Source organism: Drechmeria coniospora, chromosome 03, assembly GCF_001625195.1.
Source record: "Drechmeria coniospora strain ARSEF 6962 chromosome 03, whole genome shotgun sequence".
NCBI lineage: Eukaryota > Fungi > Ascomycota > Sordariomycetes > Hypocreales > Ophiocordycipitaceae > Drechmeria > Drechmeria coniospora.
In genome coordinates, this window is record NC_054391.1 from 87817 (window position 1) to 106876 (window position 19060).

The 19060-nt window shown below is 59.9% G+C and overlaps 7 protein-coding genes across 7 annotated transcripts; 2 read left to right on the forward strand and 5 right to left on the reverse strand.

Moving 5' to 3' along the window:
- Positions 1-2562: 2562 nt before the first annotated feature.
- DCS_05920 (uncharacterized protein) lies at positions 2563-3865 on the forward strand (the record flags this gene model as incomplete). Its single annotated transcript, XM_040803219.1, has 2 exons — positions 2563-3624; positions 3686-3865. The coding sequence occupies 2 exons, from the start codon at positions 2563-2565 to the stop codon at positions 3863-3865; spliced, it is 1242 nt and encodes a 413-aa protein (XP_040653323.1).
- Positions 3866-4489: 624 nt separating this feature from the next.
- Positions 4490-5206, reverse strand: DCS_05921 (uncharacterized protein; the record flags this gene model as incomplete). The annotated part of the gene is made up of 1 exon (XM_040803220.1): positions 4490-5206. The coding sequence occupies one exon, from the start codon at positions 5204-5206 to the stop codon at positions 4490-4492; it is 717 nt and encodes a 238-aa protein (XP_040653324.1).
- A 1483-nt stretch (positions 5207-6689) lies between these two features.
- On the reverse strand, positions 6690-9183 carry DCS_05922 (uncharacterized protein; the record flags this gene model as incomplete). The annotated part of the gene is made up of 5 exons (XM_040803221.1): positions 6690-7001; positions 7047-7172; positions 7245-8425; positions 8470-8775; positions 8847-9183. 5 exons carry the CDS (start codon positions 9181-9183, stop codon positions 6690-6692), a joined length of 2262 nt encoding a protein of 753 aa, XP_040653325.1.
- Positions 9184-12381: 3198 nt separating this feature from the next.
- DCS_05923 (uncharacterized protein) lies at positions 12382-13991 on the forward strand (the record flags this gene model as incomplete). The annotated part of the gene is made up of 3 exons (XM_040803222.1): positions 12382-13139; positions 13208-13851; positions 13912-13991. The coding sequence occupies 3 exons, from the start codon at positions 12382-12384 to the stop codon at positions 13989-13991; spliced, it is 1482 nt and encodes a 493-aa protein (XP_040653326.1).
- Positions 13992-15160: 1169 nt separating this feature from the next.
- Positions 15161-15937, reverse strand: DCS_05924 (uncharacterized protein; the record flags this gene model as incomplete). Its single annotated transcript, XM_040803223.1, has 1 exon — positions 15161-15937. The coding sequence occupies one exon, from the start codon at positions 15935-15937 to the stop codon at positions 15161-15163; it is 777 nt and encodes a 258-aa protein (XP_040653327.1).
- A 384-nt stretch (positions 15938-16321) lies between these two features.
- On the reverse strand, positions 16322-16876 carry DCS_05925 (uncharacterized protein; the record flags this gene model as incomplete). The annotated part of the gene is made up of 1 exon (XM_040803224.1): positions 16322-16876. One exon carries the CDS (start codon positions 16874-16876, stop codon positions 16322-16324), a length of 555 nt encoding a protein of 184 aa, XP_040653328.1.
- Positions 16877-17204: 328 nt separating this feature from the next.
- DCS_05926 (uncharacterized protein) lies at positions 17205-18530 on the reverse strand (the record flags this gene model as incomplete). Its single annotated transcript, XM_040803225.1, has 3 exons — positions 17205-17480; positions 17650-17864; positions 17990-18530. 3 exons carry the CDS (start codon positions 18528-18530, stop codon positions 17205-17207), a joined length of 1032 nt encoding a protein of 343 aa, XP_040653329.1.
- Positions 18531-19060: the final 530 nt, after the last annotated feature.

Consider the following 19060-nt stretch of genomic DNA (forward strand, 5'->3'; position numbering starts at 1 on the left):
GGGGGGCCTTCTTTTTCGTGCAGGTACGGCGACGACGCCACCGCGCCCGGATACGAAGACGGACGAATCGACGGCGGCGACGGACGACGGCACCTCGACGGCGGCGACTCTGCGCACGCGTGCTCCTCGACGGCGGCAGAGGGTGGCCCGGCGAGGCGACGGGTGACGCTGCGGCGGAGGCGGCTATCGACGGCACGATTCAATTCCGCCCCCCCTCGCGCCGGCGGGATCCGTCGGGCCTCGGCGCGAACGAGCGTGCAGTGTGCGTGCTGTGCCGTACAAGTACTTGTATCGGTAGGTCTACCGTCCTTGTACAGCAGGGCGTACAGCATTGTCCTTGTAGATGCAATGGTGCACTGGCACAGAGGAATCAGGAGTACTGTAGCTGCATCGCTGCACGGCGTGCTGTACGGAGTGCTTGTCGGTGTGCAGAGTACGGAGTCTGCGCTCGGCGGTGTCAGTCACGGAGCACAGGGCGCAGAGTACATGTACCGCCATTCCGACACGTACATGCCAGTACCTGCGCAGGGCGGCACCGCGCCGTCGTCTGCACCGTACCTCGGCCGTAGCCTGTACGTCGAGGACGGCGTCCAAGCCAAAACAGCATGTACCGGAACATCGGCAACGGCACAGCGCGCGACACGGGGCGTTGCAGGGCGTCGCAGCACGTCACAGGGCGTCGCAGGTCCAGGTCCATGGCCGTGTCCGCACGCCTTGACGGGCCGTCGCAGAGGTAGGTGTAGGCAGTGCTTGTGCGTGCCGGTAATCGTACTCTGTACCGCGCGTGCAATGCAGGGGCACTCTGTGACGTAGGTACGCTGTAACGTAGGTGTGGTGTGCTGTAACGTAGGTGCGCTGTAATGTAGGTGTGCTGTAATGTAGGTGTGCTGTAATGTTCGTGTGCTGTAATGTACGTGTGCTGTAATGTGCGTGTGCTGTAATATAATTACGTGTGCTGTAATATAATTACGTGTGCTGTAATATACGTGTGCTGTAATGTACGTGTGCTGTAATGTGCGTGTGCTGTAATATACGTGTGCTGTGTCCGCTCCGTACCTAGCACTGTGTATCGTCATGGAATCTAGGTGTCCTCTGTGCCGTGCCCGTCATCTAGTTGTACTCTGTACCGTACGTGTACTTGATGTAGGTGTCATCGTTACTGTACTCTACAGCACTCTACTCTGTGCCGTACGTCTAGGTGCCCTCCGCACTGTACGCCCGATTCACTACAGCGCTCTCCTCCACGCACCGACCGTCGAGCATTTTTCCCTTCCTTCTTCCACCTCGCCACGCTCGCAAAAATCGTCGACGACAAACCCGAGACACCTTGGACGCCCACGGCCAGCCCGCCAACGTCCGAGACCCGACGTCCATCAATCATTCCATCCTCGGCATCATCCGAACCCCGTCGCCGCTCGCTGCCGTGCGGGCGGGGGGGGGGAGGAGCACGCAGGCCGTCGAGCGCCCCCTCCCTGCGTGCCTTGCTGCCTGGTTCTTGGCGCCCTCGGGCCTCTACTTTGTCCGGTGCCGGTGCGTGCTGCGCCTCGGGTACAGGTACGTCCTGCGCAAACGCCGACGCCTGCCGCGCTCGTCGAGATGCCCGCCCGTGCTGGGGCGCAGGTACCTGTGCAGTCGCGCTAACGGCACCCAGGTCCAGGCGCTCGCCGACTCGCGTACCTCGTCAAAAGGTTAACGCTGCGTCCTTGGCCCTGCGGCAGGCGTCGGTGCCCCCGTCCTGGCGATCGTCGCTACCGAGAATCGAACCCTCCCACCCCCGTGGCATCCCCCGTGGCATCCCCCGTGGCATCGCCTGGCGTTCGCCCCCCCCCCCCGAGGTCACCTGCTCCCGCTAATGGCCCTCGAGCAATCCCCACCGCGACGCGCCGGCGGAACCCCCTGCGGCTGGCCGTCGTGCCCTCGGCCGCCTGTACCCTGCCGGTAGCTGTACGGGCGCACGTGACGCGACCAGGTCGAGGTACGAGAAGCCGGTTCCGCACTGCGCCTCGGCGCCAGCACGACGAGGGAACTTGAGGGCACTTGTGCGAGCTTGTGCGAGCTTGTGCGAGCTTGTGCGCACGGCCATGTTCCGCACGCCGTGCTCGCAGGTACAGGTACCGCCCGCCGACCGCCGCCAAGTACCTGTACGCCGATGACACCACCGGCTGCTTGCGCCCGCCGACTCGACATTTTTCAGAGAGGGCGCGACGCCCCTTGTCATTACAGGGCCTGCCTGCCTGCGCCGCGCTGCTCGCCCGCCCGCCTCCGATGCCGCCGGCGCGGCGCTCGCCTACTAAAAACGTCTTGCCGTCTCCCCCTTCGGCTCCCCCGGCGCCCTCCCTGCGTGCCCTTCTCGACGCCAAACCTCGCCTCCGTCCCCTCGTCCCTCGTCCGCACGCCGCCGCCGCCCGAGTCGCCCGACCGTCCCGCCCGAGAGAGACGACGCACGACGCACGCCGCCGAAGCCTCGCCCGCGATCCCTCGCCTCCGATCCCTCGCCTCCGATCCCTCGCCTCCGATCCCTCGCCTCCGACCCCCCCCCCCTCCGATCCCTCGCCCCCCGCCATGACGCCCTCCGCCGTCCCCTCCCAGGACGTCAACCTCACGGCCGCCGCCGTCCAGCGCAAGGAGGCGACGGTGCCTACGACGCCCAACGGCACCCACGAGGCCGAGCCCCTCGACGCCTCCAAGCTCACCTACACCTTCGCCGCCGAGCCCCGGCCCGTGCCCCTCGAGGCCGTCGCCAACGCCGGCGATGAGACCGTCGCCACCGACCACATGGTCACGGCCGTCTGGCGGCAGGCCCAGGGTTGGTCGGCGCCCGAGCTCAAGCCCTACGGCCCCCTGAGCCTCATGCCGACGGCCTCGTGCCTCCACTACGCGACCGAGTGCTTCGAAGGCCTCAAGGTCTTCCGTGGCTTCGACGGCAAGCTCCGCGTCTTCCGGCCCGACCGCAACGCCGCCCGCATGCGCATGTCCGCCGGCCGCATCTCCCTGCCCCTCTTCGAGCCGGCCGAGCTCGAGAAGCTCATGGTCGCCCTCCTCGCCGTCGACGGCCCCCGCTGGCTGCCCCGCGACCGGCCCGGCGAGTTCCTCTACGTCCGCCCGACCCTCATCGGCACCCAGTCCCAGCTCGGCGTCCAGGCGCCCAGGGAGGCCATGCTCTACATCATCGTCACCTTCATGCCGCGCATGGACGCCCCGCCCGACGGCATGCGCCTCCACACGAGCCCCGAGGACATGGTCCGCGCCTGGGTCGGCGGCTTCGGCTACGCCAAGGTCGGCGCCAACTACGGCCCCTCCCTCATGGCCACCCAGGACGCCCGTCGCCGCGGCTTCCACCAGATCCTCTGGCTCTACGGCGAGCAGGCCGAGTGCACCGAGGCCGGCGCGAGCAACTTCTTCGTCGTCTGGAGGCGCAAGTCCGACGGCAGGACCGAGCTCGTCACGGCGCCACTCGACGACAAGCTCATCCTCGACGGCGTCACCCGCCGCTCCTGCATCGAGGTCGCCCGCGAGCGCCTCGCCGGCGACGTCGTCGTGACGGAGCGCAAGTACACCATCGCCGAGCTCGTCGAGGCCGACAAGGAGGGCCGCCTCCTCGAGGCCTTTGCCGCCGGCACCGCCGTGAGTCTCCCCCTCCGCAGATCCCCCTGCCCTCGGCCCTCGCTGACGCCCCGGCCCGCAGTACTTTGTCTGTCCCGTCTCGTGCATCCACCACCGCGGCCAGGACATCACAATTGCCATGGGCTCCGAGGGCAAGGGCGGCCCCGTCACCTCCAAGATCAAGGGCATCCTCGGCGACATCATGTACGGCCGCGAGCAGCACCCGTGGGGCGTCGTCATCCCCGAAAAGGAGTCCCCCTAGGCATGTCCCCCGAGGCGTGTCCCCCGAGGCCAGTCTCCCGAGGCCAGCCTCCCGAAGCGTGTCCCGAGGCCTGTCTCCCGAGGCCAGTCTCCCGAAGCGTGTCCCGAGGCCTGTCCCGAGGCCTGTCCCGTGGCCTGTCCCGTGGCCTGTCCCTTTGACTTTTCGCAATCCATCGTAGACTGCTTGCGCCATCATGGCCGGCGTTGGGCGAACAACCTGGCTTTCTGCCGACACCCTGGCTTTCTGCCGACACCCTGGCTTTCTGCCGACACCCTGGCTTTCTGCAGACAACCTGGCTTTCGGCAGACAACCTGGCTTTCTGCAGACAACCTGGCCTTCTGCCGACAACCTGGCTTTCTGCGCCGTCGCGTGGCGCCGTGACGATAGAGGCATGGGCAATCAAGAGTACCGTTCACGCAGATCCGCCTCGTCGCTCTCGTAGTCGCTTCATCCTGCATCGAGCCCATGTCGGCCAACGTCGTGTATTTTCTTCCGTGCCGGCCAACGTCGTACATCTTCTTCCGTGCCGGCCAACGTCGTACATCTTCTTCCCTGCCGGCCAACGTCGTACATCTTCTTCCGTGCCGGCCAACGTCGTACATCTTCTTCCGTGCCGCCGCCTCGTCATCCGCCTGCTTCCTTGGCCGCGAGACCGAGCTTGGCCTCGGCGACGGCCACAATCGTCTCCCACCCGACCATGGCCCCCTCGCCGACGTCGTTGCACGCGAGCCTCTTGGACACGGGCCGCAGCACCTCGACCCAGCCGCCCTCGCCGCCCCAGTCCTCCTCGAGCGTCCGCAGCTGCTGGCCCGTCACGGGGTTCCTGTACATGGCCGTGTTCATGGCCGCCGCCACGACAATCTTCTTCCTCCTGCCGTCGACCGACCCGTCGACGTCCCACGCGCGCACAATCGACAGCAGCAGCGAGTCGCAGAGCCCCGCCACCATCTTCGCCATGGTGTTGGCGCTCAGCGGGCAGATCATCATGACGTCGGCCCACCGCCGCATCTCAATGTGCAGGATGGCCGCGCCCCTCGTCCACGGCCGCGTCCACTCGGCGGCGTCCGTGTACACGCCGTCGACGTTGGCCATGCCGCGGATCGAGGCGAGCGTCGGCTGCTCCGGCGACTGGCCGCCGAGAAAGTGCTCGGCCGAGCGTGTCAGCACCAGTCGGATCGAGAGATTCTCGTGCCGCCCGAGGCCCTCGATGATCTGCACAATCTTGATCGTCGCCACCGAGCCCGAGGCTGCGAGCAGCAGATGGGCCTTGCCGTCGGAGCGAGCGAGCGAGACCTCGTCCGCCGCGCTCGTCTGGCCGCCGTCCGCCTGCGTGCCCGGCATCGTCGAGCCGGTCGTCGCTCTCGTGCCTTGCAATGATCCTTGGTGAGTGCTCCGTGACGATGCGAGGGCCTGCGTGTGTGCTCGCTGGCGATGGAGAGAGAATGGATGAAAGATGAAGATTGATTCTCCCGCCACCCTCGACCTGTTGGGAGCCAACTTGCCAAACCGTGAGCCGCCACCGTCAGGCACAATGGTTTCGCCGTCCGCCGTCCAACGGTCACGTGGCCAATGTCGCCATCGCCAACCACGTGCCTGCTGTCGGCCTCGTCGGTCCATCTAGCCAGCGAGCGTCGTGCCACCGTCGACGACAAACCTCGGGCCGCTGCCTGCTTTTCCGTGTCGTGCTTTTCCGTGTCGTGCTTTTCCGTGTCGGCAGGCGACGATGCTGGGATTCACGAGCCATCTTGCAGTCGAAACGGTATGCAACGTCACCGACAATGTTGCCTTGATCTCGAGACTCCCTCTCGCCAGCGTCCTGGCACAATCACAACCATCGACGATGACGACCTCGGGCGGCCTGCTTTCGAGGCCAACAGCCTTGTGAAGCTGGAATCACGAGCCATCTTGCCGGCTACACAGTACGCACTGCGAGATAAGAAGTTGTTGCCTTGATCTCGAGACGCCAACTCGCCAGCGTCGTACCAAAACCATCGACACGATAACCTCGGCCGCGGCGTACTTTTCCAGGCCAACAGGCGTACGAAGCGGGAATGACGAGCCGTTTTGTTGGCCACACGGCACGCAATATGGGGAACAAGGTGCCTTGATCTCGAGACGCCATCTTGCCAGTATCGTACCACGATTATCGACAACGGCGTCCGACCGTGGCATACATTTCCAGGCCAACAGGCTACCGAGTCGGAATCACGAGCCATTTTGATCTCGAGACTCCAACTCGCCAGCATCGTAACGCAACTATCGATACGACAACGTCAGGCCGCAGCGTACTTTTCTAGGCCAACAGGCATGTGGGAATTACAAGCCGTATTGCTGGCAACACGGCACGCAATATTGGGAGCAAGTTGCCTTGATCTCGAGATGCCATCTTGCCAATGTCGTACCAAGACCATCGACGACGGCGTCATATCGCAGCAAATCGCAGCGTACCTTTCCAGGCCAACAGGTTTGCCAAGCTGGAATGACGAGCCGTTTTGCTAGCCACACGATACGCACTGCCGGGGAGCAAGTTGCCTTGATCTCGAGACGCCATCTTTCCAGTGTCGTACCACGATTATCGACAACGGCGTCCGACCACGGCATACATTTCCAGGCCAACAGGCTACCGAGCGGGAATCACGAGCCTTTCTGCAGGCCAAACGGCTGCCATGTGAGGGACAGGTTGCCTTCATCTCGAAACTCTATTCTCTACTTCCAGGCCGCCCGAGCATGACGAGCTGTTCTGCCGGCGGAATGGAATCCAAGCGTCAGAAATCATGCCCGAGGAATCACGTCGTCTCCCGTGTCGTCGTCCATCTCCTGTCCGTCAGCGGCCAAGAGTCGCCTTGACATCCTCCACGTCTAAACCAAGCACCGAGCCGATGGTGCTGGCCGGGTCGCTCGCGACCGAGGCGGGAAAGAAGCGAATCTTGCCGTCGTCGGATCGGCCCCAATGCCGGAGTCTGCTTCCGAGCATCATCGTCGCGAGGAGCTGGACCTCTTGCGCGTGGGCGGCGTCGAGCGTCGGCGATGCCTTGACCATGGCTTCTCTGGCCATCCTGCCGTCGAGTTGCTGCATGACGGCGTGCGTCTGCTGGATGCTGATGACGTCGGCCTCCCGCCTCGACAGTCCCTCTTGCTTTCTCAAGAGGTAATCCGGCAAGCTCAACGTCAGCGGATGCACCTCCCAATGGACCCTCTCGTCCACCGGCAGTGCCTCCAACGCTTTGCTCGCCTCGTCGGGCGAAGCTGTGGCCGGCAAGTCACGGAAAGCGGCCGGCGGCGCCGACGAGCCGGCCTGACCCGTCGCCTGTCCGATGAGGTAGGCGAGCGTGAAGCGGTCCGGCAGCGGCAGTCTCTCGCCGCGTAGGTGCTGCTTCACCTCGTCGTCGTCATCCGCCAGCTTCTCGCTGATGAACTGCTCGTTGAAACTCTCGGCGTAGGCCCGTGCCGAGCCTTGCTCGTGCTGGTCGCGGGCCTTTTCGATGAGCTCGAACAGAACCTCGCGCTGCCTGGCGACCACCTCGGCGGACAGCCGGCTCCGCACGTTGGCCGTGACGTTTTGGAAAAAGTCCTCCAGCTGGCCCTGCTCGACGGTGTCGTTGGTGAGCGTCATGGAATGCTGCCGGCTCGCCTCGAAGATGCCAATCGTCTGCGCGCCCTCGGACAGAAAGGCGAGCGACTCGACGGCCAGGACGCTGCCCAGCTTGCGACCAAACTCGTCGGACGAGAGCGTGCGGTACAGACCCTCGTCGAGGAACATCCGCCAAGCGTCGTCGCGCGCCCTCGTGGCCGCCCGAAGCCGCTCCGCGCTCGACCCCGACGCCAAGTACCTGACGAGGCCGATGAAGAAGCGGCTGATGTGAATGGCGAGGCCTGCGGGGGCGTAGGGGGTGAAGAGCAGAACGTCGCCCGCGACGCAGAAAAAGGTGTCGACGGCCTCGAAGCTGCCAATCGCCTCGTGCGAGCCCGAGGCCGCGAGGGAGGTGGCGCACCCGACGAGAGGCACGATGGCCGTGACGGCGGCGACGCGGTCGATGGCGCTCGTCTGGTGCGTAAAGGCCTCGATGACGCCGTGCAGGTACAGCCCTGCGCCGAGCATCTTGAGCGACGTGCCGGCCGACTTGAGCGCCTTGGTGCCGAGCTTCGGCGAGGCCCCTATCCGAGCCGCGCCAAAGGGCCTGTACCGGAGCTTGTCGCTGCGGAATGTCGCCAGGTCCATGTGGAAGTGCTTGCCGACGACGGAACCGAGCCTGTATCGAACCGCGAGCTCCTTGAACTCCTGGCGCGACGCCTTCTCGATGATGACCGACAGCTCCTCTCCCGCACCCTCGTTCGTCCCTTCGGCCGTCCCCTCGGGCCGCTGCGAGCTCGCGTCGCTTCCGCCGGCGCCGTTACTTTCCTTCTCCGACGGCTCCCAGTCGCAATCTGCACCCGCCCTCTTGCATCTGCTCGTCCCGGCCTTTTGCGGCACCGGATAGATGCTGTTCTTGTTCTTGTCTTCTACGCGGACAAATTTGTTTCCGTCGAACACGACGAAGAATTCATCCGCCGGCTTCCCTGCTGTCCACGGTCGACGATTAGCATCGGGCACGAGGAAGAAAGACGGACGGAAGGGAGCGGCAGACGACCTTTTACGGCCGGCATCTTGATGGGAGCTCTCCAAGAGCCCTTGTCCGTTCCCTCCCTCAGCAGGGTCCGTGATTTGCCGTTCATGGCCTCGGCGATCTGCGCCCGGCTGATTTGCTTGCCGCCGGCCGGTATTCGTTCGGGCACCTTCAAAAAGTCTCCGCGTGCAATCTTCTGATTCACGTCGTAGATGCTCTTGACGTTGTTGCCCACCTCATGCTCCGTTATGCCGACAAAATGGCCCGCCTTGGTCACGATGGCCCGGAACGGCCCCCGGACTCTGGCTGCGGTTTGCTGGTAAGCCGTGGAATGGCGGTTCTGGGGAGCAGATTGGACGACAAGGGCCTGCACGTACGATTTTCCTTCAGGTCAACCTCCACCAGCTTGCCTTCCGTTCCCTGTCCCGAAAACAGCGGTCCCTTTTTCTCCTGCCAGTTGTTTCCGACCTTTTCGAGACCGCGGTTTTGAAAATGCTTCGAGCCGTTGGGATCCTTAAGGGCTTTGCGAATCACGCTGCTCATCTCGCTGCGAGTCCAATCCTTGTTCCCGAGCCGGATGGTGGCCGGAATCCTATCGTCACCCACGGGCCCTGGGAGTCCTCTCTTGAACGTCATGTGCCCATGGTGAGCTTGCAAGGCCTCCGAGAGGGCAACAAGGCCGAGGAGCAAGCATTTCTTGACGTCGATAATCATTTCTCGCTCGGATACGCGGTCCTGAATCGGCAGAGTGATGTCTTGGACTCGTTGATGTCAAGTCTGTCCTGGCTTCCATCGTCCAGGCGTTGTGAGTTTTATACTTGACACGCATACTTGACACGCATCCAGCTCTTCGCCTTCATTCGTCGTGTCTGCGAAGCAAGTGCAAGACGAAGCCATGTCGTACCATCCATGATTGCAAGCATGCCGTGGCGAGCGTACCAACAATCGAGTCTCTCGGCAGCGTCTGGGCACATGTCAAATGCCTCACCTCAGCCGGGAACATCAATGCCGGGCCACTTGGGACCAAACTACCGCCTGCTGTACGGCATCTTGGCTGCTCCATGCTGCGGTGCCGTTCTTGGAAGTGGGTGACGGCATCGTATCCCATATTGCATGGCGTCCCCCGAAATCATGCAGAATTGTTCTGTTTCGCTCGACGCGAGACCACGAATACCGATTGCGACTCGCTGAATCGGGCATGGTTCAATGGATCGCCGTTATCCATCAAACGGTCGTATCAAGGAAAAGGAGATTTGCGACGAGAATACCAAGAGTGCGGCGCGGCACAACCAGTCTTCTCAGTCATGCAGCCGGCAACTGCACCTATACGGCTCAAGACTCGGAAAACACAACTTCCTGGCGTCGACTGGCATATACCGTCTTGCCGCTATGTGCTCTCCGTTCAAGCCTTGTTCAATCACTGCCTGGTTCCAAGTCGCGTGAATCCTGCAGCTGGTTCGAATCCGAGTACATACAGTGAATTTCTTCCCAGCTGGCATTCAAGTGCCACATCCGTTCCCATCTTGAACACGAGGAGTGTATCTGGATCCATCTTGCGCTCGAATACACCTAGTGGTACCTGTTTCCAGCCGGTACAGTAGACACAATGTCGCTGTCCCAAGGCTGGGTGCCGAGGTCCACTTTGCAGAAATATCATGATCCCTGCTGGGCACTCTAGTGATGGAGAGACACACTGTATTGCGGAAGAGCCGATGCTAGACGTCTCGTCAAGTCCCAAAAGGTGGATCACAAGATAAACACGGAGGGATGCCGATCGCCGTATCCGCAAGTGTGCACTCACTCCCCTTTCGCTTGACAACTGACCACATTTATCCACAGTCTCCCAAGGTTATGGTACAAAATGCAACAGTCTTTTGATATTTCGACGAAAGTACACAGACATGTTGCGCTCCTATTCACATAGCATCGACACCTCCCTACAGTACTCGTTGCCGCTGTCGAAATGCCCAAACTCTAAACTTGCTGTGACGGGCCAAGTTATAGGACCCTGGCCCGTGTTGACATGCAGGGCCAAATTACTCCGCAAATTTACAGCAAGCACCTACAATGCAAGAGTCCATGACACTTTTACTTGCATGGAGTAGGTGTACTATACTTGCCAGCCACGTAAGTTTATCCTATATTAATTGCTTCATATTGGTGCATTTTGACACATGACAGGTGTATTATGCCCAGGATGCGAGCGTTTTGGCCAATGAAGTTCAGAATCATCCCATATCTGACCGGCCCGATCCATGAACGACCCGCTTTCTCCGCCATCCATGAAGCGTCAGTATCAGGTTAATATGAAATAGACTACTCCGTAAAATGGAGTAAATGGAGTAATATTATAGCATGTCGCAATGCAGCAGGCAATACGGAGTACGAAAGGCCACGGCATAGGTACCAAATCGAGCCTATACTTGCACGGCCCAACAAGGCAAACATGCCTTGTCGTTGCTGTCAAACTTTAACCGCATCGGCATCGGTCACAGGATCCTCTTGGAATCTCACCTCACCTTCCCTGATGGGCGTTTTGTTTTCCAGAATAGTCCGAGCTGGTGCTGCCATGACTTTGAATGCACAAGCTCCACTCATTGGCCATCACCCCTTACGACATTATATCATGTGAGATGCCAGATTCGGATTTGTTGGGCGGAATAGGCGGCTGTTGTTGAGGTGCACGACGAGTGGAACGTGCCGTTTCCACTCCTGTCCTGTCCGGCACTCTTCAGGAGAAATAATTGCCAGGCACATGATGAGTGATCAGCCTCGGAGGAAGCATGCTCCGGAAATGTGGATGATCATGCAACTACCCACGATGATCCAAGGATTGAACAATTGGCATCATTGGCATCCAGTTACGTCGCTCATGGCGTTTTGCCGCTACCACGTGTCAAGATCTGGCAGTTTTTTTTTCTATATGTTCATCATCGGCTCGAAACTTGCCGTGTTGCACATGCCGCCATATGGCTATGCACCGTGGGGCTGGATGGCTGTGTTTCCTGATCATCTGCATGCAACTCGGACAGACTCTCAACACAGGTGTCGACGACGGTTGATGACCGCATAGACAGGAGAACACGGCGGTTGTTGCTTCGGTTATGGATGAGTGGAAAATCTCTCACAATTCACGAGGGGGGAAATCGAACCGCCGTCGCCTATGCCGATATGAAACAAACTGCCTGTCTTGTGGATACGTTGCTGTGCATCAATGTTGTGCCGTAATATACAACAGGTTGGGTTGTCTCCTGGAACTGGCCCGTGGGCAGCCTAAGCTTCATCATGCCTTCAAGCTGCAACTCTACACGCCGAGCAAAATTCGTCATACAAGTCTTGGAAATCTCTTGGTGGCTTGCCTCCATCATTATCGAACCCTTGAGTTTTCTTGACCTCCTGCCATAAGGTAGATGATCATTCACTCGTTGTTTATATCGAGTGGAAAGCTCACGCTGCATAGCCACCACGGGCTTTACAACTCAAGCTGGCCGGACCGATGGGAGGCGAGACCATCTCCAAAGTCACTGGTGTAGAGTGCAATGGAGAATCACTGGCGACCAAGTATCGAGTCACCAACGGCACTAACCAGAGCCGTACGCAGTTCAGAAGTTTCAACTTTTCTTGAGCCGTGAATTGCATCATCGTTGTTCGGCTTGCCTCCGTGGCGGTCCCGTGCTGGTAAACACACACCATGAGTGACAAAGCCGCACCGACTTGACAATCATTGCAACATAATGTGTCATTCGTGTTCACACGAAGATAATTCGAATGAAAAAGGCCAGAATTTCTTGGCCAGGAAACTATAAAAGAATTGCCCAGCACGGATCGTCCTGTTGGTTGGGTAGTCGCCGCCAAATTCTTCCACGCCATCGTAGCCTCCCGTCTCTGGATTGTCTTTGTCCGATTCGAATAATGGAACGGTTCGATGATTTGTGTGAGGTGTTTCATGAGTTCTGCGAAGAGTGTCGCTATCGATATCGGCGCAGAGGCTTCCCGAGTGCCGTGTCGTGGATCGTCGTGGCCATCGCGCTCGCCGTCCGCCACGTTGCGTGGTCCCTATTCATGCACTGCATGAAATATAACCCTTGGTCTCGATACAACAGGAACATTCGCAATCAGTTGCAGGCGGAGACGGGGCTCCAATCGATGATTCGGGGGGGGACGCATCGAGACATTGCGGACAGCTGGAAGAGCCCGACAGCGTGTGCCCATCCTGCATCGTTGGATTCGAAGCCAAACTATTTGTTTGCGCGCATTCCAGCAGAGATTCGGCAGCAAATAGTCCACATGGCTTTTGGGGAGCAGATCCTCCACATGGACCTGTCCTTTCGTTACTCATCCCCTACCCTCGACGGGAGCTCGGCCGAGATGGGTGTCAAAACCCATGCCGGGCTCCTGGGACCGTTGGGCTGCAAATCGGACCTCAAAACACTCGTCGGTAATCGAGAGAAAAAATGTTGGATATGGTACGGCTGCGTCTGCCACAGGTTCTCGCCAAACGCAACACCGCTCTCTCTGGGTAGACGAAGCAACCGTCCGGTGCGGCCCCGATGCGACCCGGATGCTGACAAGTGCCTTTTCGGATGGGCAAAATGTGACGAGTGGCCTGGAGAGTGGCCTGTGAAATGTCGAATCGGCATCATGGGATGGCTGCTCACCTGCAAGCTCGCGTGAGTTCCGACCCCTGCCGTCGTTGGCTGCGTGCTTTCGGCTTCGCGGAACTAACCCCTGGGTGTAGCTACGTCGAGGGCATCCATGTGCTCTACAGAACGAACACGATCCATATCGCCTCGCCGGCCCTCTTGCGGAGCTTGCAACACCTCCTGCCACCTCGGCGGTTGTCCGACTTGACCTCGCTCGAGCTGGTCTGGGACCCCAGGACTCTTCGGCTCGGTAGCTTCTTTGCCTCGAACGAAACGTCCAAAAGGAATGATGAGGAACGGCCATTGTTTCCATCGCTGCAATATCTTCGCATCCAAGTTTCGTTTATGGATTATGAAGACAACACAGCAGATTGCTGCACGCATCTCATTCCTCCCATCGGTTACAAGGCAGGCCTGGCACGTTCACTTCGCGACCAAGTATTCCCCGAGATGGACGCGCTGCTCGAGAGAGCGGTCCGGCCAACCGCCGAAGTCACGCTCTCGTGCCCCGATTGGCCTTGGTACGACGTCATCGAAGCTCGCCTCGTGGAGGAGCAAGGCAGGGACAGGACGAAACCGCAGCAAGCCGACATCGGGGGCCTCAAGTGCTGGATGGAGACACCGAAGAGCGCACCGGACGTAAGTGACGGTGATGTGGAAAGCGCCCAAGGGAATGGCGGTCCCAGGCAAGGTTACTGGATCCATGCCCCCATGCGGATGGTGAAATTCGAATATGATGGTACGTGCTTCGTCCGGCCCATGACTTGCGAGATTCCATAACTAACTCGGAGCATCGAAGGCGTTTATGACTGGGATCGACACAGGCAATATGGCCTCGGGGATGCAGAGTGTCGTCCTTGCCAGCAAGTCGACACATAGGTCGGCAGTCTCGGCTGATCAAAATAGTAGCTTGGTTCTTCTGCCAGCAGGAACGCGATGCCAAAAGCATGACCAGAAAACTTGGAGCCGGTGTCAGTAGAAGAGGGACGCGAGAAGAGATGAGAGGGAGAGGCGTGGGTAGAGAGGGAGAGAGAGAGTAAGATCAACCCCAGACACCTCTCCGCGTGCACACCTACGCCATCAAATAACGAGGCGAGACACTCACGCTCCCTTCAGACGTACCACAGAAAGCAAAGGAAGAGCGAAAAGTATTGGCCAGCTTTGATGAGTGTTGGCGTGCCGTTGAGCAGGGTTGGAAACGAATGATGGCCGGATGGTACTCTGTTCCCAGGAGATGGTCACCTGCCTCACATTTCCTTCCGACGCCAAACAGCACATAGGGGGGTAGCGAGAAGGACTGGTTGGGCTCTTTTGAGGTTTGGCGAACTGAGAGGTAGGATTGGAAAATATTGATACCCGGAGTGCACTTAAGATGATGGTCATCTGCCTCACACTCTCTTCCGACGCTGAACAGCACATAGGGGGGGAGCGAAATGGACTGGTTAGGCTCTGTTGAGGTTGGTAAACTGAGAATTAGTATTGGAAAATATTGATACCCGGAGTGCACTTGTTTCAAGATGATGGTCATCTGCCTCACACTCCCTTCCGACGCTTAACAGCACAGAGGGGGAGCGAAAAGAACTCTTAAGTTCTGTTGAGGTTGACAAACTGAGAAGTAGGATTAGAATATACTTGTTAGGCTCTGCTGAGGTTGGTAAACTGACAAGTAGTATTGGAAAATATTGATACCCAGAGTGCACTTTGTTCCAAGATGATGGTCTCTGCCTTGCTTTTGCACCAAGCGGAGGTGCCAGAGGTGCTCAACACGAGCCTGGACCGAATCGGAGCTTTGTCTAGGGGCATCTTGTCCACCCGGGCATGCATCCCGTGCGTGAACGAAAGAAAATGGGCGAAATGGGACAAAGATGAAAGGCTCTCTGCGGTACAGCCAGGGGTGTCGTCTCGACAGGACAGGGTCATCCTTCACACTACATGCACGCAGGCGAAAGTGCACGTGCTCTCCCGATGCGCGAGCGTCGCATTTTGTCATGACAAAGCTTGCATTGATCATCATTCCATGGACGCGTGTCTCCTTGAGCTCTCGGGCCTTATATCCTCTTCTTCTTCTTAAAGTCGGATAGCTTCTTTGCCGTGGAAACAAAACGTCGGATTGGCTTCCCCGTGTGGTCTATCAACGGAAAGGTGACCTCGCATGGCTTGAGGGAGCGATTGCGGCAGTTGCGTTTGTAAAACTTCTTCCACTGCGAGCAGCCAAACTTGCCGTCGGAGGCGCAAATGTCCATGGACTGCGAGCACTCCACAATGGGCGTCTGTATGCAAAGGCCCTTGACGGTGGCGAAAAAGGTCCACGTTTCGATGCCGCACTCGTTTCCGGCATCGCAGGGGACGGTGATTTGCGTCGTCAGAGTCTCGGTAAAGGACGTCATCAACGTCTCCTGGTAGGAGCTCGACATTTCCATGCCTCCGCCGATGTCGGGGACGGCGAGCGAGACCTTGCCGCCGATGGTCCAGCCCGTCGTCTTCGACTTCAGAAGCGCCGTGGACCTGCTGCTGATGACCGTCGTCTGCGTCGTTCCCATGTTGTCCCACAGCTCATCCTGGTGGGCGACGTAGCCGATGTCGACGTCGGTGGTGTTGACGAGGTAATGGCGGAAGCGGAAGTTGGTGTGGGTGCAGGACAGCAAGTAGAACGGACAGGTGGCTTCGGTGATGACCCTTTCGTCGTAGTAAGGGGGGTTCTTCCGGTCAATCGTCACCGACTTCTTCGTGTCAGAGATGAAGCGCTGCACCGCCTTGGCGTTGGTGGCTCCGGCGCAGAACGCGCCCAAGGCGAAGCAGAGGGCCAGAAGAAAGGACAAGAGCATGGCGACGATGAGGCAGACGCGAGGGTTAGTGATCGTACAACTGGACGAGGTGGAAAGGGCACGCCGCGGGCGCGATGAGAATTAATATATCCGCATGCCCGTACTCGCATCGGTCCAGAGCGTCGGTCGTGGAGGGAGGCGAGCACTGGAACGAGGACGAGAATAGAACGACATATACCTTGCAGCGCCGCACATGCGCGCGGGTAAGGGGACCGCAGCGTACGGTACGGTGCCTTTCCCCAGCGTACGGGCACGCACATCCTTCGTCCTCGGCTCGTATTATCCCAACCGCGCCGTGATGGGAGCCGGGACAGGGGGGCGGATAGGGGGGGGAGGGGGGGGGGGGGGTCAATCTGACCCGTCCGCTAGGAATCGTCAGTGAATCTAGGTCGTAGATTCGGATGCGCCTACCGATGGAGCGGCCAATGAAGCGTTCGGCCTGCGTGGACTCGAGATCCTTTCGATCCCACCGACACGCAGACCTGCCATTTCCATTCTAGCACCGAACCGTTGCGGCTTCTTCCCCGCGTCCGCCCCGCCGGTGCGTGTGGAGCCGTCCCGTCCCTGCTGGCGTCGGCCCTTGGGGGCGATTGATGGGACGAAGACGGAACGACAGAGCTGATTTCGGACGTCTGATGAGATCTTGGTGACCTTTGTATCGCCCGTCTCGGCCGTCCGGACCCCAGCGGCGGACGGCCGACCGGGAGAGGCGCCCGAACCAGCTCGAGGCGCGGCGAACTTTGGGTAGGAAGGTGGACTCCTGACACGTAAGACGGGCCGTGCTGTGCTGCCTCTGGCGAATGGACCGAGAGATAGATCTGTCGCCATGTGCCGGACGGTCACGTCGGAGCCGCAGTCTTGGCCGTCGGGGCCTCTCGCGGCCGTCGGGGCCTTTCGCGGCACGGAGAGGGGGCGAGATGTCTCGGCTTTCTCATGCATGTGCGGGTGCGTTGAATGCCGCAGGTTTCACGACGAGCACCCCGTTCGGGACGGTACCGAGAATCGGGCCGCGGGAACGAATTGCATTGCTCGCTTGAACCTCTCTCGCCGTCGCCACCTGCTGCCAATAAGTGCTCACACATGCCCGCCGCCGTCCGCTCGTCAGACGCCGAGCCGAAGACCCTCCTTTGCCGCGCCGACGGGCTGCGCAAGCCTCGTCTTGGCTCATTTCCAACCGCGACCCGGGACAATGTGGCGTCTGACGAATCATGGCCGGGGCCGTGTTCGGAACCGCTCGAGATGCGATTCTTGCGGCCGACAACGTCGACTACAGGCGCACGACAATCTTTCTCGCCGAGACCCCCTGTCGATGGAGATCAACAGCGGCCTGCAGGCTCTCGAGCCCGTGTCCCGCGACCAACGGCTCGGGCGAAGGGACATACGAGCCCGTGTCCAACGCCCTTGGCAAGAAGTCCCCGTATACGGCGTGGGAAACATGGTCATCCTTGATGACGGTGCCGAACACGGCCTGGATGCGGACGCCCTCTGGAGGGTCGGGGAACCCTCGCTTCGTCGTGGCGACAAACTTGTTTCCAGGCGTTTTCTAGGCAAAGGCGACGTCAGCACTCCGCAGCAGAGTGTCGGGAAGAAGGTCGAGGCAAGAAGCAGAAGCGATGCGTCTGCCGCGGGGCTCCTCGGCGTGTGCCTCGACGGCGACAAGGAGAAATGAATGACGGGCGACGATTTGACTCGACGAAGCCACGGCTGCTTACCAGTGCGACATCGAGGCAGATGGCCCAGGCAGGCGGTCCGATGGAATCCAACACACCGGCCAAGGTCTTGTGCTTGAAGGCGTTGAGCAAGTCCTCGTGGACCGTTGGGCTTGCATAGTCAAACACTTGGGCGGCACCAAGCTTTCTGACGTAGTCAAAGTTTCGAGCGGAGGCCGTGGTGATGACCTCGTACCCGGCGGCGACGCAAAGTTGGACTGAGGCAATTGGCGTCAGCGGCCAATGCTTTTTCTTTTCATGCCTTTCCCCTCCTGCGTCGCACGTGAAATCGTCGAGCGCGCCGATGGGGAGCGGGAACCAGGCATCGGGGAGGAGAACTCACTGGCATTGCTGCCCACGCTGGATGCTCCGCCCCAGACCAGAATCGTCTTTCCCGCCTGCTCTTTTGCCGGCACCGAAGGCAGCTGGAGGTTGAGAAAGTCCTGCCGGAACAAGCCGGAGGCGGCCGTGGACAGACCCAGCGGAAGCACGGCGGCCACCTCATAGGGCATGCTGGCCGGGATAGGACTGCACATGTTGGTCTGCAGGATGGTGTAATTCTGGAATGCCGCGTCCTCGTGCCGACCGGTGGCCATGCCGACGGCGTGACCGACGACTCGATCGCCTGTCCGGAAGCGAGTGACGTGGGGACCGACGGCAACGACTTCACCGGCGACGTCTTGGCCCAGGATGGCGGGATACTTGAGCGGAAAGAAGGCGGTATATTGCAAGTTTCCATCCACCGGGTTGATGGCCACGACATGGTTCTTGACAAGAACTTCACCCTCACCCGCCGTCCAAGTCGGGCTGGCTCTCACTTCAAAGGGGTTGGATTTGGCGGCCGTGAGAAAGGCGGCAGCGTTGGTCATTGTCGGAGCTGACATGGCCACGAGAAATGGCAGTTTCGAATCCGTTCAAGGGCAGACGACACCAAGATTTGGCCGAGGAAGAAAACAACGGCGTCGACGAGCGTGGTTGGTTCCGTTGCGGCGTACTGTTTTTGGGCCACAAAGTGCGCGATGGTGGTGCGCTTTTGAGTCTTCCACTTGCACCATCTCGCATCAACCACGACGGCACCTTGGCCATGTCGTCGGAGGCGCCCGTGTGCATTCCGGACGGCGAATCGAAGTGAAATGGGCGAGGTCCGAGATCCCAGGTCCCATGTTTCTCCGGCCCGGGCGCTTGGTGTCTTGCACATACTCCGAAACGGCCATGATGGCATGACGTATCCAGATACGCCAGGGGTGGCCGGAGCACGGCTCGTCAGATGTGCCGAGTGGTTGGACATGGTATTAGCAGGTGCTGGTGAGAGAGCCAGCCTACCACGCCTACCACTCTTTGGTTCGATCATGGATTGATGAGGATCGATGGTTGGATGGATTGATGAGGATCGATGGTTGGGTGGAACGATGAA